Source organism: Corylus avellana, chromosome ca10 (genome assembly GCF_901000735.1).
Source record: "Corylus avellana chromosome ca10, CavTom2PMs-1.0".
NCBI classification, from domain to species: domain Eukaryota; kingdom Viridiplantae; phylum Streptophyta; class Magnoliopsida; order Fagales; family Betulaceae; genus Corylus; species Corylus avellana.
Genome location: NC_081550.1, coordinates 1,868,336 through 1,887,724, shown reverse-complemented (window position 1 = coordinate 1,887,724; position 19,389 = coordinate 1,868,336). Strand labels below are relative to the sequence as shown.

At 33.7% G+C, this 19,389-nt stretch overlaps 2 protein-coding genes and 1 pseudogene across 2 annotated transcripts; all 3 read right to left on the bottom strand.

The window, feature by feature from the left end:
- Positions 1-6: 6 nt before the first annotated feature.
- Positions 7-1,896, bottom strand: LOC132163756 (receptor-like protein 2; the record flags this gene model as incomplete). Its single annotated transcript, XM_059574127.1, has 1 exon — positions 7-1,896. A coding segment is annotated over exon 1 (1,890 nt), but the record flags the coding sequence as incomplete, so codon positions are not given.
- A 4,810-nt stretch (positions 1,897-6,706) lies between these two features.
- On the bottom strand, positions 6,707-8,214 carry LOC132163755 (receptor-like protein 3; annotated as a pseudogene).
- A 3,177-nt stretch (positions 8,215-11,391) lies between these two features.
- On the bottom strand, positions 11,392-13,581 carry LOC132163754 (receptor-like protein 2). Its single transcript, XM_059574126.1, has one exon. The coding sequence runs from the start codon at positions 13,579-13,581 to the stop codon at positions 11,392-11,394; it is 2,190 nt and encodes a 729-aa protein (XP_059430109.1).
- Positions 13,582-19,389: the final 5,808 nt, after the last annotated feature.

Below are 19,389 nucleotides of genomic sequence, written 5' to 3'. Positions count from 1 at the left end.
GAGTTGAGTGCCTGATGGTATTGGTCCATGCAAATTGTTGTTTGCAACACTAAAGGCATGCAAGAAATGTAGACTACTTAGTGATGCTGGTAGTTCGCCGGACAATTGATTTGCAGAGAGGTCTAATACTTCCAAGTTAGTGAGCTCTGAAATTTGGTTTGGGATGCTGCCTGAGAAGTTGTTATAACTAAGATCCAACCGAGAAAGAAGCTTCAAACAACCAATCTCAATTGGGATGTTGCCGCTAAGATTATTGTTAGCAACAACAATTGCTGGTCGCAAGCTTGAGAGAAAATTGTGCTGTGCAGAAGGATTGGGGCTAGTAAATATTGGTACATCCCAATGATTATCATCTACTAGAGCCTTTGGTGACACCAATGTTTGCAATCCACAAAATTCCTTTGAAAATTCACCTGAAATGAGGTTTTCCGATAAGTCTAAATTAAAGAGCCTTGGAAGAGTCAATAACCAATTAGGAATTGAACTCATGATACGATTGGAAGCTAGACTTAGAAATTCTAGCTTCTTAAGCCTAGATAACCATATAGGCATTTGACCAGACAATTGGCATGATTTAAGACTAAACAATCGGAGATTTTCAAATCCATCAGAATCAACGATATTGTCATCACTTGGCATTACCTCATGTAGAAAATTCCCTCCAAGGAAGACTACACTGAGTGTCTTGCAACGCATCAGAATCTTGATTGCGTTTGTGATATTGGTTAACCTATTGTAAGAAAGTGAAAGGACCGATAAGAATTTCAATTGAAGTACCTCAGGTAGGATTTGTCCCTCTAGTTGATTTTGAGCTAGTCGAATTCCGATGAGAGACTTGCATGAGTAGAGGCTTTCTGGCAAGTTACCAAAGAAATTATTAAACCCCAAGTCAAATACAGTAAGCTGATGAAGAGTGGAAAAATTGAAGGTAGAGATGTCTCCTTCAAGAAAATTGAACCGTAAAATCAATTTTGTGAGATTTGTGCAATTCATCAAAGATGGGGGCAAAGAACCTATGAAGGAGTTTGTATGAAGGATTATGTGCTTTAATTTGGAGAGCTTTCCAATATTTACAGGGAGCTTGCCACTCAATTTATTACCATATAACTCAAGGTAAGTGAGTTTGGCAAGGTTCACAATGTCGCCGCTAATGGGTCCTAAAAGATCATTAGAGGGCAAAGAGATTTCTTCCAACCTTGCTGCATTGTATATATCATCAGGAAGCAATCCAGAGAGATAATTAAAACCTGCACGAAAAACCTTTAGTTTGGAACATGCCCCTAGTCCACTAGGAATATGGCCACTATGATGATTATGGGAGAAATCGAGGAGCCTGACCAAGGAAGAATTTGTGCAAGGAAAGGAAGGAATAGGGCCAACGAAACTATTGTTGCTGACATTGAGTTCGATCAACCTCCATGCTCTTTGAAGGAATAAAGATTGGATTGTCTGGTTGAAATGATTGCTAGATATGCCAAGAATTTGAATGGAGGCAGGCCAACCAATTATCTCTCCAAATATATGGTTGTAACTCAAATCAAGGACCTTGAGTTGATTTAAGGAAGAAAACAATCGCTTAGGGAGAGGACCTGAAAGTGTATTGTGGGAGAGATTGAGGTGTGAGAGACGTGTGAGGTTTTTAAGAGAGGGAGATAGACTCCCATTGAGACCTTTAGAAGGTAACCAAATATGGGTGACTTGATGTTTATGATCACAAGAAATGCCTTCCCACCAGCAACAATCAATGGAAGCCCAATTTAGTGGAGGAGAAGACATATGGTTGAAGGCTAAGGACAAGAGAGAGTCGTGATCTATTTGGTTGCAGGCATGATTGGTGGGAAAAATACCAAAGAGAAACAAGGTGAAGAGGAGATGATAAGGTTTTAAATATAGCATGGTTCTTGTTTGATATGCCAAACCAAAAGAAAATTGGTTCTAGCTGAAGTAGTTCAAGAAGTACACCTTGTATATATATTTATATATGTGTGTGTAGCTCTGATAGTTCGGTACATTTCAACTTAATTTGCCCAAATTGCAAGTTCTATGGGGACATAATTTCATGAAAAAGTATTCAATTAAGTTCACAATATTTCGTTGGTGCAAGTGCTTTTACAGATATAATCTCGAAAGGATTTTCCATATTTCGTTGTCGGAGGTGATGACTAAGGAATCAGTATTTTAGGTCAACTTTACAAGAAAATACGAATACTTAAGAAAGAGAAGAAAAAAGAAAAAAAATCCACTATGCCCCAACAACCAAAGGGGAAATTCAAGAAAATCACAAAAATTAAAAAGAGAATAGAAACAGTAAAACATTACAACGAGTTAGAGCATTAGCAGGAGCTTTTTTAAGTTTCACTCACTTTTTTAAATATAAGAAAAAATTTTAAGAAAAAACCTGAAACATAAAGAAACACCAAGGAAACAAAAATTGATACCCCTACGTACCATTATTTTAATATAAAAAATGTTTTTACTTTTTCTCTCGATTTTTTCTAGCATTTATTTGAAATAATATTTAAATAGCTTTTTTTTTCTTCTTGACATTTAATTTAAAGAATATTTAAAGGGGTATACAGAAATGATAAAGAAAGTTATTATGAAATTTATTTGAATAGAAAAGCAAAAAATTATATTTAAGAAAAATTTAAAGGAAGATGTTGTTAATACTCTAGATATCAAATAGAACATATATATATATATATATATATATATATATATGAAACACAGAATCAGGTCAAATTATAATTTGGTTTCTCTAAATTCAGGTTTGTAGTCAATTTTAACCACTTTAATTAGTTTTATTAATTTGGTGCATTTAGTTCTCGATTACGTATAAAGTGATCCCTTAGCTTCCTCCGTTCTCAGCAATGACGTCATTCTACACTAAAAGAAAAAAATCTTTATTTATTTTTTCCTAATTGAAATGGATCTATTGTTGTCAATATATAGGTATGTAGATCAAAATTAGTGTGCAGAAATAGAAATTAGTGTAGTATTACTTCAAGCATAAACATATGAATTTGTTGATCGTTCAACTATAATTAATGAAGTAGAGATATTTTTTACTGAATTTTTTACTATAAAATCAAGAAAAATGTTATAGGTACTAAATTTTTTACTAAAAAATGGTACCAAAATCATGTAGAGTTTATTTATTAGTACTCAAAGCATTTCTCTTAATTTATTGCTTTGATCTTCTCCAGTGGATATATAGCTCTATATCATTTTGATATCCATTTCTTTGTAAAAGTTTTGGTACCCTAGTATTCCTCAAAAAAATTGGTGGAATCTTAACCTTTTCCGTGGGGGTAAAACCAAGATTCACCTAGAGATTTTGTGTTTAATTTGTTTGTTCTCACTATTTTTTTTTTTTAATGAATAATGAGATATTGTTTTACCTACATTTATATAGCCAATCAATCTAGTAATCAGATGCCTCTTGCCGATTCTTTCCATTTTAATGGTTGGAATTTTTATTTTTTTTATTTTTTGACAGGATTGGAAATTTTAATTAATTAAATAATAATATTCTTGAAAGCTCATAACACAAACTAGAGGACAATATTACTTTTTTCCTTTCAAAAAATAGAAAGATGGCCACTTAATTCATTTATATATCGATCTAGCTATCTTACCGACTCACCCTACCAAAATTTGTTTGTTTTTATACAACTTTCCATTTAAATAAATTTTCTTTATGCAATTTCATGTGACTGCTTTAAGTATTGAATCACTTCATTGATTCCAATTGTTGATCAAGTATATTTAAAATATTTACTTCAAATGTGTCTTTATCACTTCAAAAAATCATTTTTCTTTTTTAATTCTTCATTTGCATGAAAGCACATGCTTTAAGTGGCAACGATCATGCGCATAGTTTCAAAATTTAAAACTATTAAACAACACTTATTTTATTCAAATTACTTTATGAATAAATTAATTTGGTACAATATATATGCTAAGACTTAATTGATCATCTTACACCAAAGTAAATAGTATCGAACATGGACAAAAATCCATGGCTTGCAAATTTATTAGAAAACTTATGTTAGTTATGATTGAGTTGCTTATCTTTATTCTCTTAAAAGTGCAAGCTAATGACCTTACTCATATCTCTTCCCATCCCTAGCCTCTTCACCTCCCACACTGCCTCCTCATTTTCCTAAACTTGATAAAGTTCAAATTAATAATCTTGCCCCTATGTCATTTTTTCCTTCTCCACAACCCATTGGTATCCTCAATCCTCTGAACTTGATGAAACACTACATACATGCAATATATGTATATTAAATTTTGTGATGAAAAATGGTCACATCGCAGCTTGTCTGAAGAACACAAGCTTGGTTATGAATCTTGTCTTGTTCTAGGTTATTACACATGTTGGTGGAAACACAATGTCAAAGAGATGGTGACTTTCGAGCTTGCATCTTGTGTACTTAATTGTATAAAACATCAAACTGATGTTAAGACCTGTATAGAAGAATGTCATGAAAGGCATGTGAATAAACAATTAGATGTTATCTATACATAAAATTCCAGACTTAAGGTCTGCTAAATATTTCTTAACTGATCTCTCTCTCTAGCTCTTTGTTAGTCGCCAAATGGATTTGATACAGTTAATTTGTTTCTTAAAATGCTTATCAACCTTCCAATTTTTATATATATTTTTTGACATGCACCAATAGAAAGTTTATTATGTATATATGAGTTATTTTCATTCATTACAAATTATTGAACATTGTTTCTTCTACATGAATCTTAACTCGTATTAAAAGTTGACATTTACACTTTGATGCAGAGTCCCACACAAATTCCAATTCCTTTGAAGGCCAAATACTTTTATCAAAAATGATTGCAGCCAGACGTTTTGAAGCAAAATACTAGTGGCTTTGTCTTTATTATTCATTTCAGTAAATTTAGTTGATGTGTGATCAACTATTGAAGTACCAGTGTTTATCATTTGTGTTATTATCTTAGTAGTAGTAGTTAAGTTTATCAAATAAGAGGCAATTTAATGTCATAATCATTTTAGTCATTTGATATAATAAATATGTGTACTATGATCCACATTATTACCTTATTTGTTTATTCTTTTTCTTTTTTCATCTTTTTGGTGTTTGAAACGGAGAGTGTTTTCCTTTAAATGGGGTTAGAGGAATTTCCTTCAACCTAGTTTATAAAACTGACATGTGTCTTTTGAACATGTGAAAAACACATGTTTTTTTAATAGTAGTGGCAAAGCTGGAATAAATTTTATTAAAAACCCATGTGCGTCTCACATGTTATTAAAAAAAATGACACATATCACTTTTATAGACTAAGCTAGAGGTAAACTCTGTCCGAAACCATAACTACTTTTTTTCATTTTTTAACTCCATTTCAGTATCCTTGAAGAAACACTGAACCACATAAAGACATAAATATCTTACTCTTCCTATAACTCCAAAAATATTTCTGAACATGAAACCCACGGCCACGGGTTATACGTCATCATTCATTCATGCAAATTGCAGCACCTTATAATTAAATTTAGAAGAAATTTCGTCCTTATAATTAAAGTTAGAGGTAAATGGAGTTTGGAGGGGCAAAATTAAAAAAATTTATGGGTAAAATTGTAATTTTTTTTAAATTTTTAAGACTACCATTTTTTTTTTTTTTTTCTAAAAATTTTTTTTTTTTGGGGAAAACATGTAGTTGTTCCACCCCTCTTCTTGATTCTTGAAGTCACCGCTACTCTAAGAGCATTCCTAACAACCTCACCAAATTTTACTCACCAAAATGACCAAAAATACACTTTTAATTATTTTAACAACTCACTTTATTAAAACATCTCAGAAGCCTTACTATTTTAACAATCCACTTTCACTATTTCATTTAAATATTCTTTTTCAAAAATTTGTTTATTCTTTTTTTAACTATTAAAAGAAGAGATAAACGAAAAGTAAAAAGGAAGAGAGAGAAATGAATTGTTTAATCAAAAGGTGAGTGAATAGTAATTTTTAAATTTGGTGAGTACTATTCACCTCACTACTATTTTTTGTTAAAGTAGTGAGGCTGAAAAGTGGACATCTATGCCATTTTAATTAAATTGCCTAAGAGTATTGATAGTAAATATAGGAAAAAAAAAAAAAGACATTTTAGCTAAAAAAAGGAAAATGATTAGTTGCTACAGTGCTTAGCAAATTTGTTGAGCAATATTATAACTAAACAATCGATCCATATATTAAACTAACAAAAAAAAAAAAATTAAAGAATTCACACTTAGCTAATCAAATGTTATTTTGTCACGTATGGGTGTAGTTACTCTCCTCGACCTAATGAACAATTCTTTAAGGCAAATAATCTTGAATTTATCAGACTTATTACCCTGAATCAAATATAATAGAGCCATCTTTTCAATTCCGAAATTCAAAACACCATAGACAATTAGGCGCATCATAGTTTAATTTTTTTTTTTTTTTTTTTCCGAATGAAAGGATGAAATGATTTTGAAATTTTATATTCTTTTTTCCCAAGTTTCAATTTGGCTGTTAGAGAATCACATTGAACACAAATTGAAAATAGGAAGACTAACAAAACCTTAAATTACTCATATTAAAATTTGAAAAACCAAATTGATGACAGATTCTAAAGTGGCCAATTGATAACCGACTCTAAAACGACCAATCTGCAATTTTTAAAAATAAGATTATACACCTATCTTTTATGTGTCCATAAATTGGAAATAAGCTACTCTCCACTTGTAGCTATAAAGTAATGGACCACAAACTCCCCAAAAACCTGTAATGAAGCCAAGAACCACAATAACTTGAAACCATGGGATTCGAGGTCCGTTGTCCTCATCCTCAATGTCTTTGTTGTTGCTAACAATATGGACGCACTCATGTGGAAGTGGCAGGCCACAAAGTTCAAGATTGCCTTCATATGCAGAGGTATTAAAGTTCTGGAGCTAAGTGCCTGATGATATTGGTCCATGCAAATTGTTGTTTGCAACACTAAAACGAGACAAGAAATTTAGAGTACTTAGTGATGCTGGAATTTCGCCAGACGACTTATTTGAAGAGAGGTCCAATCCTTCTAAGTTTGTGAGCTGAGACAGTTGCTTTGGAATGTTGCTTGAGAAGTTGTTATGACTGAGGTTCAGATAATGAAGCATCTTTGAATTGCTAATCTCAATAGGGATGTTGCCACTAAGATTGTTGTATCCAACTAATATTGCTAGTTGTAGGTTTGAGAGAAAATTGTACTGGGTAGTACTTGCTATTGTGACAAAAATTGGTAAATCCAAATAACTGTTGTTTACTAGAGCCTTTGGTGACACTAATGATGGTAATGCACAAAGTTCAATTGGGAATTCACCTGAAATGTGGTTATCAGATAAGTCTAATTGGAAGAGCCTTGGAAGAGTCGACAACCAACCAAGAATTGAGCCAGTGAAACAATTGGAATATAGATTCAAGACTTCTACCTTCTTGAGCTTGGAAAGCCATGTAGGCAATTGACCAATCAGTTGGGATTCACTAAGACTCAAAACTCAGAGATTTTCAAATCCACACGAGCTAACTATAGGGTTATCACCTGGCATTGCCTGATGTAGAAAATTTCTTCCAAGGAGGACTATTGTGAATGTCTTGCTATGCATTAGAATCTCGATTGCATTTGTGATATTGGTTTGCCTATTGTAAGCAAGGGAAAGGAAAGATAAGAATTTCAATTGAAGCACCTCGGGTTGGATTTGTCCCTTTAGTCGGTTTCGGGCTAGATGAATCGCAATTAGGGACTTGCATGAGTAGAGGCTTATTGGCAAGTTACCTCAGACCGTATTGGCCCCAAGGTCAGTTACGATAAGTTCATGAAGACTGGAGACATTAAAGAAAGTGAGGTCTCCCTCAAAGAAATTGATACGTAAAATTAGGTGTGTGAGATTTGTGCAATTCATCAAAGATTGATGCAGTGTGAATGAGTTTGTATGAAGGATCATGTGCTTTAATTTAGAGAGCTTTCCAATATTCCAAGGGAGCTTGAAACTCAATTTTTTTCCATATAACTTTAGGTTGGTGAGTTTGGCAAGGTTCACAATGTCATTGCTAATGGGTCCTGTAAGATCATTGGAAGGTAAGGAGATTTCTTATCATTAGGAAGTGGACGTGAGAGAGAGTTAGAACCTGCCCTAAAACCTTTTAGTTTGGAGCATGTATGACTTTCCGGCATGAAAATTCTCTTGATTTTGGGTAGAAATTAAGATTCTTGCGTGTAGTTTCATCTGGTATGGTTTGGAAGCATGTATGACTTTCCGGCATGAAAATTATTCTGATGGGATCGATTGACAAACTTTTTCCTTTCCCCTATAATTGAATCCAACCCTCCGGCCACCATGTATCTATCAGCACTGTTTTCACGCGTGAATGAACCAAGCAAAGTGATAGGAAAATAAGGCAGCGACAACTTGTGGGCAAAACAAAAGAAGTGTCAGCGACAACTTTAAAAGTGCATGGTTTCAACGACGTTGGACCTTCCGATCGAACTACTGGCCGAAATATTTGACCTGGAAGTTTTGCCATATCGTGGAGTGATCAATATTTGACTTAATTTTCGGATTCATTAAAAATTTCAAGTCCAGTACTGAGGAGATAATTTCATGAAAAAAGTCTTCAAGTTCACAATCTTTTTCGTTGGTGCAAATGCTTACAGACATTATCTCCAAAGGATCGATTTTCCATATTTCGTTGTCGGAGGTGATGACTAAGGAATGAGTTACGTAACTTAGATCAACTTTATAAGAAAATACGAATACTTAAGAAAGAGGAAAAAAAAATATACCCAAACGGAAGATTCAAGAAAATAACAAAAATAAAAAGGAGAATAGATTAGTAAAACATTAATTACCAAGACTTAAGTATTAAATAGAACATGAATACACAAAATATGGTTAAATATAATTTGGTTTCTGTAAATTCATGAGGTTTGTTGTCAATTTTAACCCCTTTATGTTTGATTTGGTGAATTCAGTTTTTCGATTACATATATAGCAGCATTTTTCAAGTGCTTTGATGCTTAAAAGCAGCATAAAATTACATAATTTAATAATCTACAATTTTAACGAAATTATAAAGGATCTTGATTCATGATTAGGTAAGCTAGCTAGATCTAATCATGTTAGTTCATAATGCGGCTGTGGGAGATAAAATCATGAGGCCCTAATTGTAAAATGATGGTGGTGACCTTTAGCAAATGAAAACATGATCTTCTAATCAAGTCTAAATAAATTATGACCATTACTAACAGGTGTTCTTAAATTAATTGTAAAATATAATGTTGCTTTTTTAAGATGATAGAAAAAATGTTGAATTTAATCATTTATTAATATTATAACACTCTCTCTCATGTGTAATAAAATATTGAATTAAAATAGTGGGTTTATCAATCCTTACTGTGACTACGACTAATAGTACTTTCGAAATAAATGGTGGTTTATAAAAGCAGTTAAAGAACTTTCGAAAGGTTTAACTTTTAAGATGACTTGATTTCCAGTCCAATATTCTTCCTGCAATCCTTCAAATTAAAATTCTTTCTTTTAATGATGGAACTTCATGCACAAGAAAACATACTAATATGACTTGGAATTCTGAAGTCTGAAAGAAATCATGATGAAGTGAAAGTTGGGAGGAAAATGACCAAAACTAAAGACTTGGATGGCATAGAAAATAACCAATGCCCTTTTTTTTTTTTTTTTTAAATTTTAATTTTAATTTTAATTTTATTTTGCTTTTGAATTTGTGGCAGAATGCTTGACTTAGACTCAAACGCCTTCAGCAGACTTGTTGGTCACTGGCGAATGGTGATGATCAGTCATTTGACTCTCACATCACCAAATTTGAAAATCTTCTCCATCTGCGCTGGTCAAAGTGCTGAGGTACGCTTAGGGGCCGTTTGCCATTGGATTGAAAAAAGAAAGTGATCTGAAACTATAGCAAGATTTGATTTATGTGTGAAAAAAGTAAGAATATTTGATATGAAAAAGACTGAAAAGTGAAAAAATTTTGTTTTGTAGTGATGTAAAAAGTAAGAATGTTAAAGTTGAATTTGAATTTGAGATGAATAGTTGGGGATTTTTTTTGGGTCCATTGGCAAACAACCCCTAATCTCCTCTTGCATCTTCCTAGGAAACCAAAAAATCAGTGCAAATTTGAATCCTTCATGTGATGATTGGCAGTGTTGAGGAGGAGTAACAGAAGAATATTGGTTGCATGCATGAATTGCAGGGAAAAGGCTGAAGAGAAACAAGTAAGGAGGAGAGGATGAGACATCAAGTCATGCTTGGTTCTTGTTTGATAAGCCAAACCAGAAGAAGCAAGAGAAAAATGAAGCACATCTTGTATATATATACCTCTCTATATGCTTGCCCAAATTGCAACTATATAATATATAAAGAGCTAGGAATGTTGTTTTAGTTAGAGGATTAGATTAAATCTTTTTTATTTACTAGTGGATTTGCTTTGAGTGTTGCTAAGCCTACCTGTTGAAACTTACTATGAATCCTAGCTAGAAAAGTAATATTTTTTATATTATTTATTCTGATATAGATAACAAACGGCCCCTTTTGTTGTAATCCTCCTTTACGAATTGAGATTTACTTTTTCCTCTCCCCTTTGCTTGGACCCTCCACCATTAATGGACTAACATGAACCTTAGCTTCCACATTTTCCACTTTTTGTGGTCTTGTTTACTTCTCTTGTTTACTTCTTTTGCTACCCTCCACTATCTAAAACCTTGAAAGTCTTTTAGAAATCACACAAAAGAGAAGAAAAAAAAAAGGAAACATTTATTGTTGTGCGGTATATAGGTCAATTTTTTCAACAAAACATGGAGAGCTTCATAAAGGGAAATAAAATCCGCCATGCCATGAATCCAAAAGGTGAACTCCAGAAAATAACAAAAAAAGAAAAAGAAAAGAAAAGAAAGAAAGAAAGAAATGTTAGAATACGTACATTCAATCTAGTTTAATATTTGGTCAATTTAATAATCTTGATTTTGTCAAATTTACAATATATATATATATATATATATATATATATATATATATAAAACAGAGCCAGCTCTTAGAGTAGTTCTACCAAGGCACATCATAGTTTAATTCATTTTATTATTATTATTATTATTTTTTTTTGGGTGGAAGGATATATGAAATGACGTACGTTGTTTCTCTTGGTTTGAAATTTTAATTTTTTTTTCCCAATATCAATTTCGTTTTAACTACAGCCACACTGGGGGGATCAAATTGAAGGCAAATTGAAAACAGGAAAACCAACAAAACCTTAAATTACTCAAATTGAAACATGAGAAACCAAATTGATGATAGACTATAAAGTGACCGACTGATACAAGACTCTAAACCGACCAATATGTAATTTTAAAGAATAAGATTATACACCTATTTTTTATGTTGTTCAAAAATTGAAAATAAGCAACTCTCCACTTATAGCTATAAAGTAATGGACCACAAATTCCCCAAAAACCTGTAATGAATCCAAGAACCACAATAACTTGAAACCACGGAATTCTAGGCCCATTGTCCTCATCCCCAATATCTCCGTTGCTGCCAAAAATATGAGCACACTCATGTGGAAGCGGGGGGCCACAAAGTCCAAGATTGTCCTCATAGGCAGAGGCATTAAAGCTCTGTAGCTGAGTGCCTGATGGTATTGGTCCATGCAAATTGTTGTTTGCAACACTAAAACGAGACAAGAAATTCAAACTACTTAATGATGCTGGAATTTCACCGAACAACCGATTTGCAGAGAGGTCCAATCCTTCTAGATTTGTGAGTTGAGACAATTGCTCTGGAATATTTCCTGAGAAGTTATTATGAGTGAGATTCAGATAATGAAGCAGCTTCAAACGGCCAATCTCAACGGGGATGTTGCCGCTAAGACTGTTGTATCCAAGAAATATTGCTGGTCGCAGGTTTGAGACAAAATTGTACTGGCTAGCACTTGGCAATGTGACAAAAATTGGTAAATCCAAATAACTGTTGTTTACTAAAGCCTTTGGTGACACTAAGGCCGGCAAGGCACAAAGTTTCTTTGGGAATTCACCTGAAATGAGGTTATCAGATAAGTCTAATTGGAAGAGCCTTGGAAGAGTCGACAACCAATCAGGAATTGAACCTGTGAAACGATTGGAATATAGATTCAGGACTTCTACATTCTTAAGCTTAGATAGCCATATAGGCAATTGACCGGTCAATTGGGATTCACTAAGACTCAAAACTTGAAGATTTTTAAATCCATCAAAACCAAGTATAGTGTCATCACTTGGCATTGCCTCATGTAGAAAATTTCTTCCAAGGAGGACTATGGTGAGTGCCTTGCAACGCATCAGAATCTTGATTGCGTGTGTGATATTTGTTAACCTATTGTAAGAAAGTGAAAGGAAGGATAAGAATTTCAATTGAAGCACCTCAGGTAGGATTTGTCCTTCTAGGTTGTTTCGAGCTAGTCGAATTCCGATGAGAGACTTGCATGAGTAGAGGCTTACTGGCAAGTTACCAGAGAAATTATTGAACCCCAAGTCAAATACAGTAAGTTGATGAAGACTGGAAAAATTGAAGGTAGAGATGTCTCCTTCAAGAAAATTGAACCGTAAAACCAATTTTGTGAGATTTGTGCAGTTCATCAAAGATGGGGGCAAAGAACCTGTGAAGGAGTTTGTATGAAGGATTCGGTACTTTAATTTGGAGAGCTTTCCAATATTTACGGGGAGCTTACCACTAAATTTATTACCATATAACTCAAGGTAGGCGAGTTTGGCAAGGTTCACAATGTTGCCACTAATGGGTCCTGAAAGATCATTGGAAGGTATGGATATTTCTTCTAATCTTGTTGCATTGTATATATCACCAGGAAGCGGACCTGAGAGGTAGTTAAAACCAGCCCGAAAAACCTTTAGTTTGGAACATGCCCCTAATCCGCTAGGAATTTGTCCGCTATGATGATTATGGGAGAAATCGAGGAGCTTAACAATGGTTGAATTGACGCAAGGCAATGAAGGAATAGGGCCCATGAAACTATTGTTGCTGACATTGAGCTCGATCAACCTCCATGCTCTCTGAAGGGATGAATATTGGATTGTCTCGCTGAAGTGATTGCTAGATATGTCAACAATTCGAATTGAGGCAGGCCAGCCAGATATATCTCCAAATAAATTGTTGTAGCTCAAATCAAGAACCTTGAGTTGATTCAAGGACGAAAACAATCCCTCAGGGAGGGGACCCAAAAGTGAATTGTGGGAGAGATTAAGGTGGGAGAGACATGTGAGGTTTCCGAGATAAAGAGATATACTTCCACTGAGGCCTTTAGAAGGTAACCAAATATGGGTGACTCGATGTTTGTAAGCACAAGAAATGCCTTCCCACTGACAACAATCAATGGAAGACCAATTTAGTGGAGGAGAAGACATATGGTTGAAGGCTAAGGACGAAAGAGAGTTGCGGTCTATTTGGTTGCAGGCATGATTGGTGGAGAAAATACCAAAGAGAAACAAGGTGAAGAGGTGATGATAAGACGTTAAATCTAGCATGGTTCTTCTTTAATATATTAAACCAGAAGAAAAATGGCTATGAAGTAGTCCTAAAATTACACCATGTATATATAGCTATGATCTGTAACTTTGCCCAAATGGTAAGCCACGACCTGATAGTTCTGTAGACGACAACTCTGCCCAAATTGTGAGTTCAGTGCCGATATAATAAACATTGTCAATTATTTTTTGATTTTGGATAGAAATTAAGATTCTTGCGTGTAGTTTCATCTGGTATGGTTTGGAATCTTGTATGACTTTCCGGCATGAAAATTCTGATGGGATTGAGTCGTCGATTGAAAAACTCTTTCCTTTCCCCTATGATTGAACCAAGCAAAGTGATAGGAAAATAAGACAGCGACAACTTGTGGGCAAAACAAAAAAAAAAAAGTGTCAGCGACAACTTTAAAAGTGCATGGTTTCAACGACGTAGGACCTTCCTGGCTGCCGAAAAATTTGACCACAATGAACCACGCCATCTCATTGTACTACAAAAATAAAGAGAGAAAAGGTTGAGATAAGTTAAGCCGAGATTAAAAAAATTAATTTGCAAGAAACTTCGAAACAATGCCCTCTTCACAAGGATATATAAGACAAGCTTTGCAGGTTAAATTATAAATTGGTTTCTTTAACTTGTTGTCAATTTTTTTTAATTTTTTATTTTTTATTTTTTGAGTGAGTAGGTTGGTTGTCAATTTTGATCGTTTTAAGTTTGATTTTGTCAATTTAGTACATCAAAAAAAAAAAAGAAAAAAAAAAATCAACTATATTTATATAGGTGAAATCATATAAGCAAGCTCTTGTGGGTGTGAATTATATATTATTCCTTTGGCCCAAAATGGTTGACCGTTGACCATCGGTGCTGGTGGCGGTAGCTTCACAGAAATTTCCAAAGCTAGCTAGGCTGAAATGTGCACGTTATTTCTTTTGGTTGGAAATTTTTAAATTCTTTTTCCCCGTAACAGTTTTATTTTAACAACGGTGGGACCATGGGATCACATTGAACGAAAATTGAAATGGTCAAAACTAACAAAGCCATAAATTATATATTCAAATTAAAACTTGAGAAAGCAATTGTTCGTGACAAACTCTAAACCAACCAATTGACGAAGACTCTAAAGCCACCAATATGTAATTTTAAATTAGAAGATTATACATTTATTTTTTTAGGTTGTCAAGAAAATGAAAATATGAAACTCTCCACTTATAGCTAAAAATTAATGGACCACAAACTCCCAAAAAACCTGTAAAAAAGCCAAGAACCACAGTAATTGGAAACCAAGGGATTCTGGTAATCTAATATTTTTTTTTTGTTTTCCTGGTAATCTGGTCTTGTTTGTTAAGTTTTTGACCAAACAACTAAGAAATCCAAAACAATCTTGGATTGTTTTGATTAATCAAAGTTTGAAGATTAAAAAACTTCATGTATTATTATTATATTAAAAAAAGGTCTTTTAATATCTTCTTTCTAAAAACTATGTAAAAAAAAAAAAAAAAAAAATTTATTTTTTAAGTAAGGCTGTGTTTGGCAATGGATTGGAAAAATAGAATAAAACGATAATGTAACAGATTTGATTGATATGAGAAAAAAAAATAAGAATGTTTTGTATACAAAAAAAATAAAAGACTTTGTTTTGTAGTGATTTTTTTATTTGAATAGTAATAAAAAGTGATTGATGTGATATAAAAAGCAAGAATGTTGGAATTGATTTTGAGAAGAATTTTTTGAATTGTTGGGTCCGGTCGGGTCCGGCCCTTTGCAAAACACAGCCTAAGAGTTTTTAGCTTTGTGGGGGTAGTTTAGGGTAATTAAAATTGTATGCTAACATGAGAGGTGTTATGTGAGGTCCAGCCCAGGTGAAAATTTGGACTTTCGTCTCAGCATGTTGGGCCCATGACTACTTTATTTGGGCTTGAAATCAAATAGACCACTAAGTACATGTTGGGCCATGACTACTATGTTTGGGCTGGGTTATAATTTGTGTTGCATCCAAATGAGGTGTTTTTGGTTTATCCATGAACTGGCTAAGTACATATACTGTATACGACAAGTCTGGTCTGGTGATGGATATTCGCCAATAGTATATACTATTCAAGTGGTAAAGATGTTCAGAACAAAGCACCAAAACAATGAAAGATGTTGAAGCAACCAACCCAGAAAAGAAAGATTTGAATAATTTTTTTTATAAGAAATGCAAACGGAAATATGAGCAGGTAACTTGGTTGTTTGTCTTTCTTCTGCTTCTTATTTGCTAAAATAGGAACATTCTTGAATCTTGTAAACCATGCATGGTTTCAATCTTTTGGGCTGTCTCCTTGGATCATTTATGTGGGCTTTATGGGCTTAATCATGACATACATCCTATTATGAGTCCTATCCCTATTCCAACTGCAAAAGAAATCACCATCATCCAGTGGCCTGTGGGGATGTGACCCCCAAGCTTCTTAATTTTAATTTTTTAATTTTTTTTTTTGGGTTAAATACATTTTTAACATGTGGTTTACACCAAAATCACATAGCCACTTAGGTTTTCAAAAGTGTCACAAATAGTATCTGTGGTAAGCAAATAAACCTACTTAATACTTCTGTCAAGATTCTGTTAGATTTTATGACGGAGTGCCATGTCACCCTTACACGTGGCGTGATACTTGAATTTTTAGATGTCACGTCATATTTATAAAAAAAAGAAAAGAAAAGGAGAGCTGGGGTGGTGATTCGGCCACCCCAAGGGCCAAACCCTCAATTTTGTTTTTGAGGGTTTGGATGTTGGGGGTGGCGAACCACCCCCTTGGCCCAAGGGGGTGGTTCGGTAACCCCCAGGCCGGCCATTTGGGGGTGGCTGAACCACCCCCATGGCCCTTGGGGGTGCTCGAACTACTCCCTTGGGCCATGCCATGCCACGTGGCGCCTTGAAACCACAGGTACCATGCCACGTGTAATGGATGACGTGGCACTCCGTTAAAAAAACCTAACAGAATCTTGACAGAGGTATCAAGTGAGTTTATTTGCCTACCACAGGTACCATTTGTGACACTTTTGAAAACCTAAGTGCCTATTTGATTTTGGTGCAAACCATAGGTAGTGAAAATGTATTTAACCCTTTTTGTTTATAAGAAAATTTTTGAAAATGGCTCGTATATATTTGTCATTCAAGAAAAAATAAATAAATAAAAAACTTGAATGAGAGGCTTGCTTGCTCTTTTGAAAATCAGTGTCTTTTTTATTTGCTTCTTAGAGAATATTATAAGATTTATATAAAATTAGCTTGTAAAAAATTTCAAGAGATATATGTTTAAAAAAAAGTTGGGAAATGTTCATAACCAGAGCAAAAAATTAAACACTTTAGCGTATATAATTTATTCTATATATATATATATATATATATATATATATATGTGTGTGTTTGTTTCTACTCTATGATCATTTATCAATTTGGTTATCTCTTAAGTAATTATAATTTAACTAAAAAAATTTAGGTTCATGAATCACAACGTTAAAATTAAAAACTATTTATTTAAAAGAAAAGAAGTGACATTCCAAAAAGTAATACACCGTTGGATTTTAATGAAGAAACTTCAAATCTCAAAGAGTGCCCTCTTAAATCTCTAAGGATTGCAGCTAAAGAACATCATCCTAAGATTCTAGTTGTGGAACCTAAGGGTTGCAATTAAAAAATATTTATTTTCTATTTTAAATTGTGTTTATTATATTTTTAATTTAGCCCTCCGTGTATACACATCATCATTGCCTCCTCCGATATCACATGTTGGAGAAATAAACACCCAAGGAATAATAAGACTATTAATATATCATGTTCCTTAACTCAAAAACTAAAGTTGTATTTTTAAACTCAATTATATAATATTATCCGCTCACGAACTTTTTTATGCTTACACATGTATACTTAGGTTTATAACCAAACGCAGATCGCCAGACAAGGATCTACGAGCAATTATTTCTAAGCAGAGACACATAGTTGGTGGCTATGTTTGATGGACATGAGCCATCTACTGAAACTACTGAAGAAAATTTGAAGCTGCAAAGAGAGCAGTAGAGAGACGAAAACCGGGTTAAAGATCAAATGCAAGCCAACAATCTGCCAATTTCAATCTGTCTAGTGTTCTGGTTTTCTAAAGCTGTGAAGGAGTTTGTTCTTTTTATAGAGAACTCTTCTCATGTGCAATTGTATGTTTCAGTTAAAATATGCTACAATGGAAATGTCTTTCCATGCCTTTTGACTTGGGCAATGACCATTTCATGTAGGGAGAACAGAAGCCAGGTTACCAAACTATGCTATCCCAACAGTCTCCTTGGAAGCATGGAGACTTAATTTATACCCTTTTGGATGGTGTGTTTGTGTGAATGAAAGTGGCCTCAATACCACAACTCCTTAAAATTTTAGGGAAAATTGTAAAATTGGTCTCTAGATTTGTGCTTGTAACGTGTTGATGCACGGAACTTGTGACTTTAAGCCACCCTCTAGGGAGGAGCTCCATCTCCTTTGGATTTCAAAAATGACAAATAATTTTATGGGGCATGCCTACATAACAAATAACTTCTGTACAAATTCTAGCTATTTTTTCGTCCAGGTAACTATAAAATTACAAATTTACTCTAAAAAAATTATAAAAAAAAAAGAGAAAAAAAAAGAACAACTGTTGGGGTGTTCCGACCACTCCTAAACCCACCCATTTCTTTTGTTTTTTGTTTGTTTTTTTTTTTTTAATAATTTTTTTAAGGTAAATTTATAATTTCATAATGATATGTTAGAAAAATGGGCGGAATTTATACGGGAGAGTTATTTGTTGCTTAGGCATATAACATAAAATTATTTCACATTTAAAATCTCAAAGGAGTTATTTGTCCCAAGCACAAACCCAAGGACCAGTTTAGCAATTTTTCCAGGGTTTTATACAGATCAACAATTCTATGGAGTGCAAAGAACAACATACTCGTTGTACTTATTTTAACTAAATTGCTCTGTTGTTTTTTTAAACCTTGATATTTAATTATATTTGTTTCACATAACAAGCAATACTACAGATAATAATTTCTAATCCAAATCATTGTAGGGATATACTCTGCTTGATCTGCGGGTCCATCCATTGATCTTGTATCCTTTCTAAACCTCTAGGCTCTAACGAGAGGATTTGTTGATGGGATTTGTCCATATTTAGCTACTGTCCATGAAATGGTTAAAGTAACATTAAAAGCTAACATTATGCAACTGGACTTTGGCCAATTTGGAGCAACATTCTATATATTCCAAATAGATCTCTAGTTGATGAAAAGTCAAAATCAATTGAAAATTTTCACTTTTGAGACAATGACATACCAACAACACTGTAGTAAATTAGTAATTATTTCCCAGAAATCTCAAAATGAAAGCAATGCGTGCTTTTCTTTTCCCTTTTGCTTTTACCTTAAATTTTCTCTCCAGTTCAAATTTTGATTCACATTTATGTTTGGTTGTTTTCCTTCATTCCACCTCTTCCCAACATTCACAGTTTTCTTGAGCTTTCACAATCCCAATAATTCTTTTGGTAGTTTTTGTGTAGGTGATCTTTAAATAGTGTTGCTTGGTATGTAAATGCAGAGTTCAATGCTCTTATGTTTTTCATGGCTGTTGCATGAATCCTTTTTATGACCTCTGAAACACCCAACTTTTACTGTGACATCTTTTCCTGCAAAGAGTTGAGATTTCTGAAATGGTATTAAATTCAATTTAATGACATGGTGGACTTGTATACATTTATATGCTGTGCATGGTATGGAGTACCCACTGAACAAGGATCCAAAGATAGCCA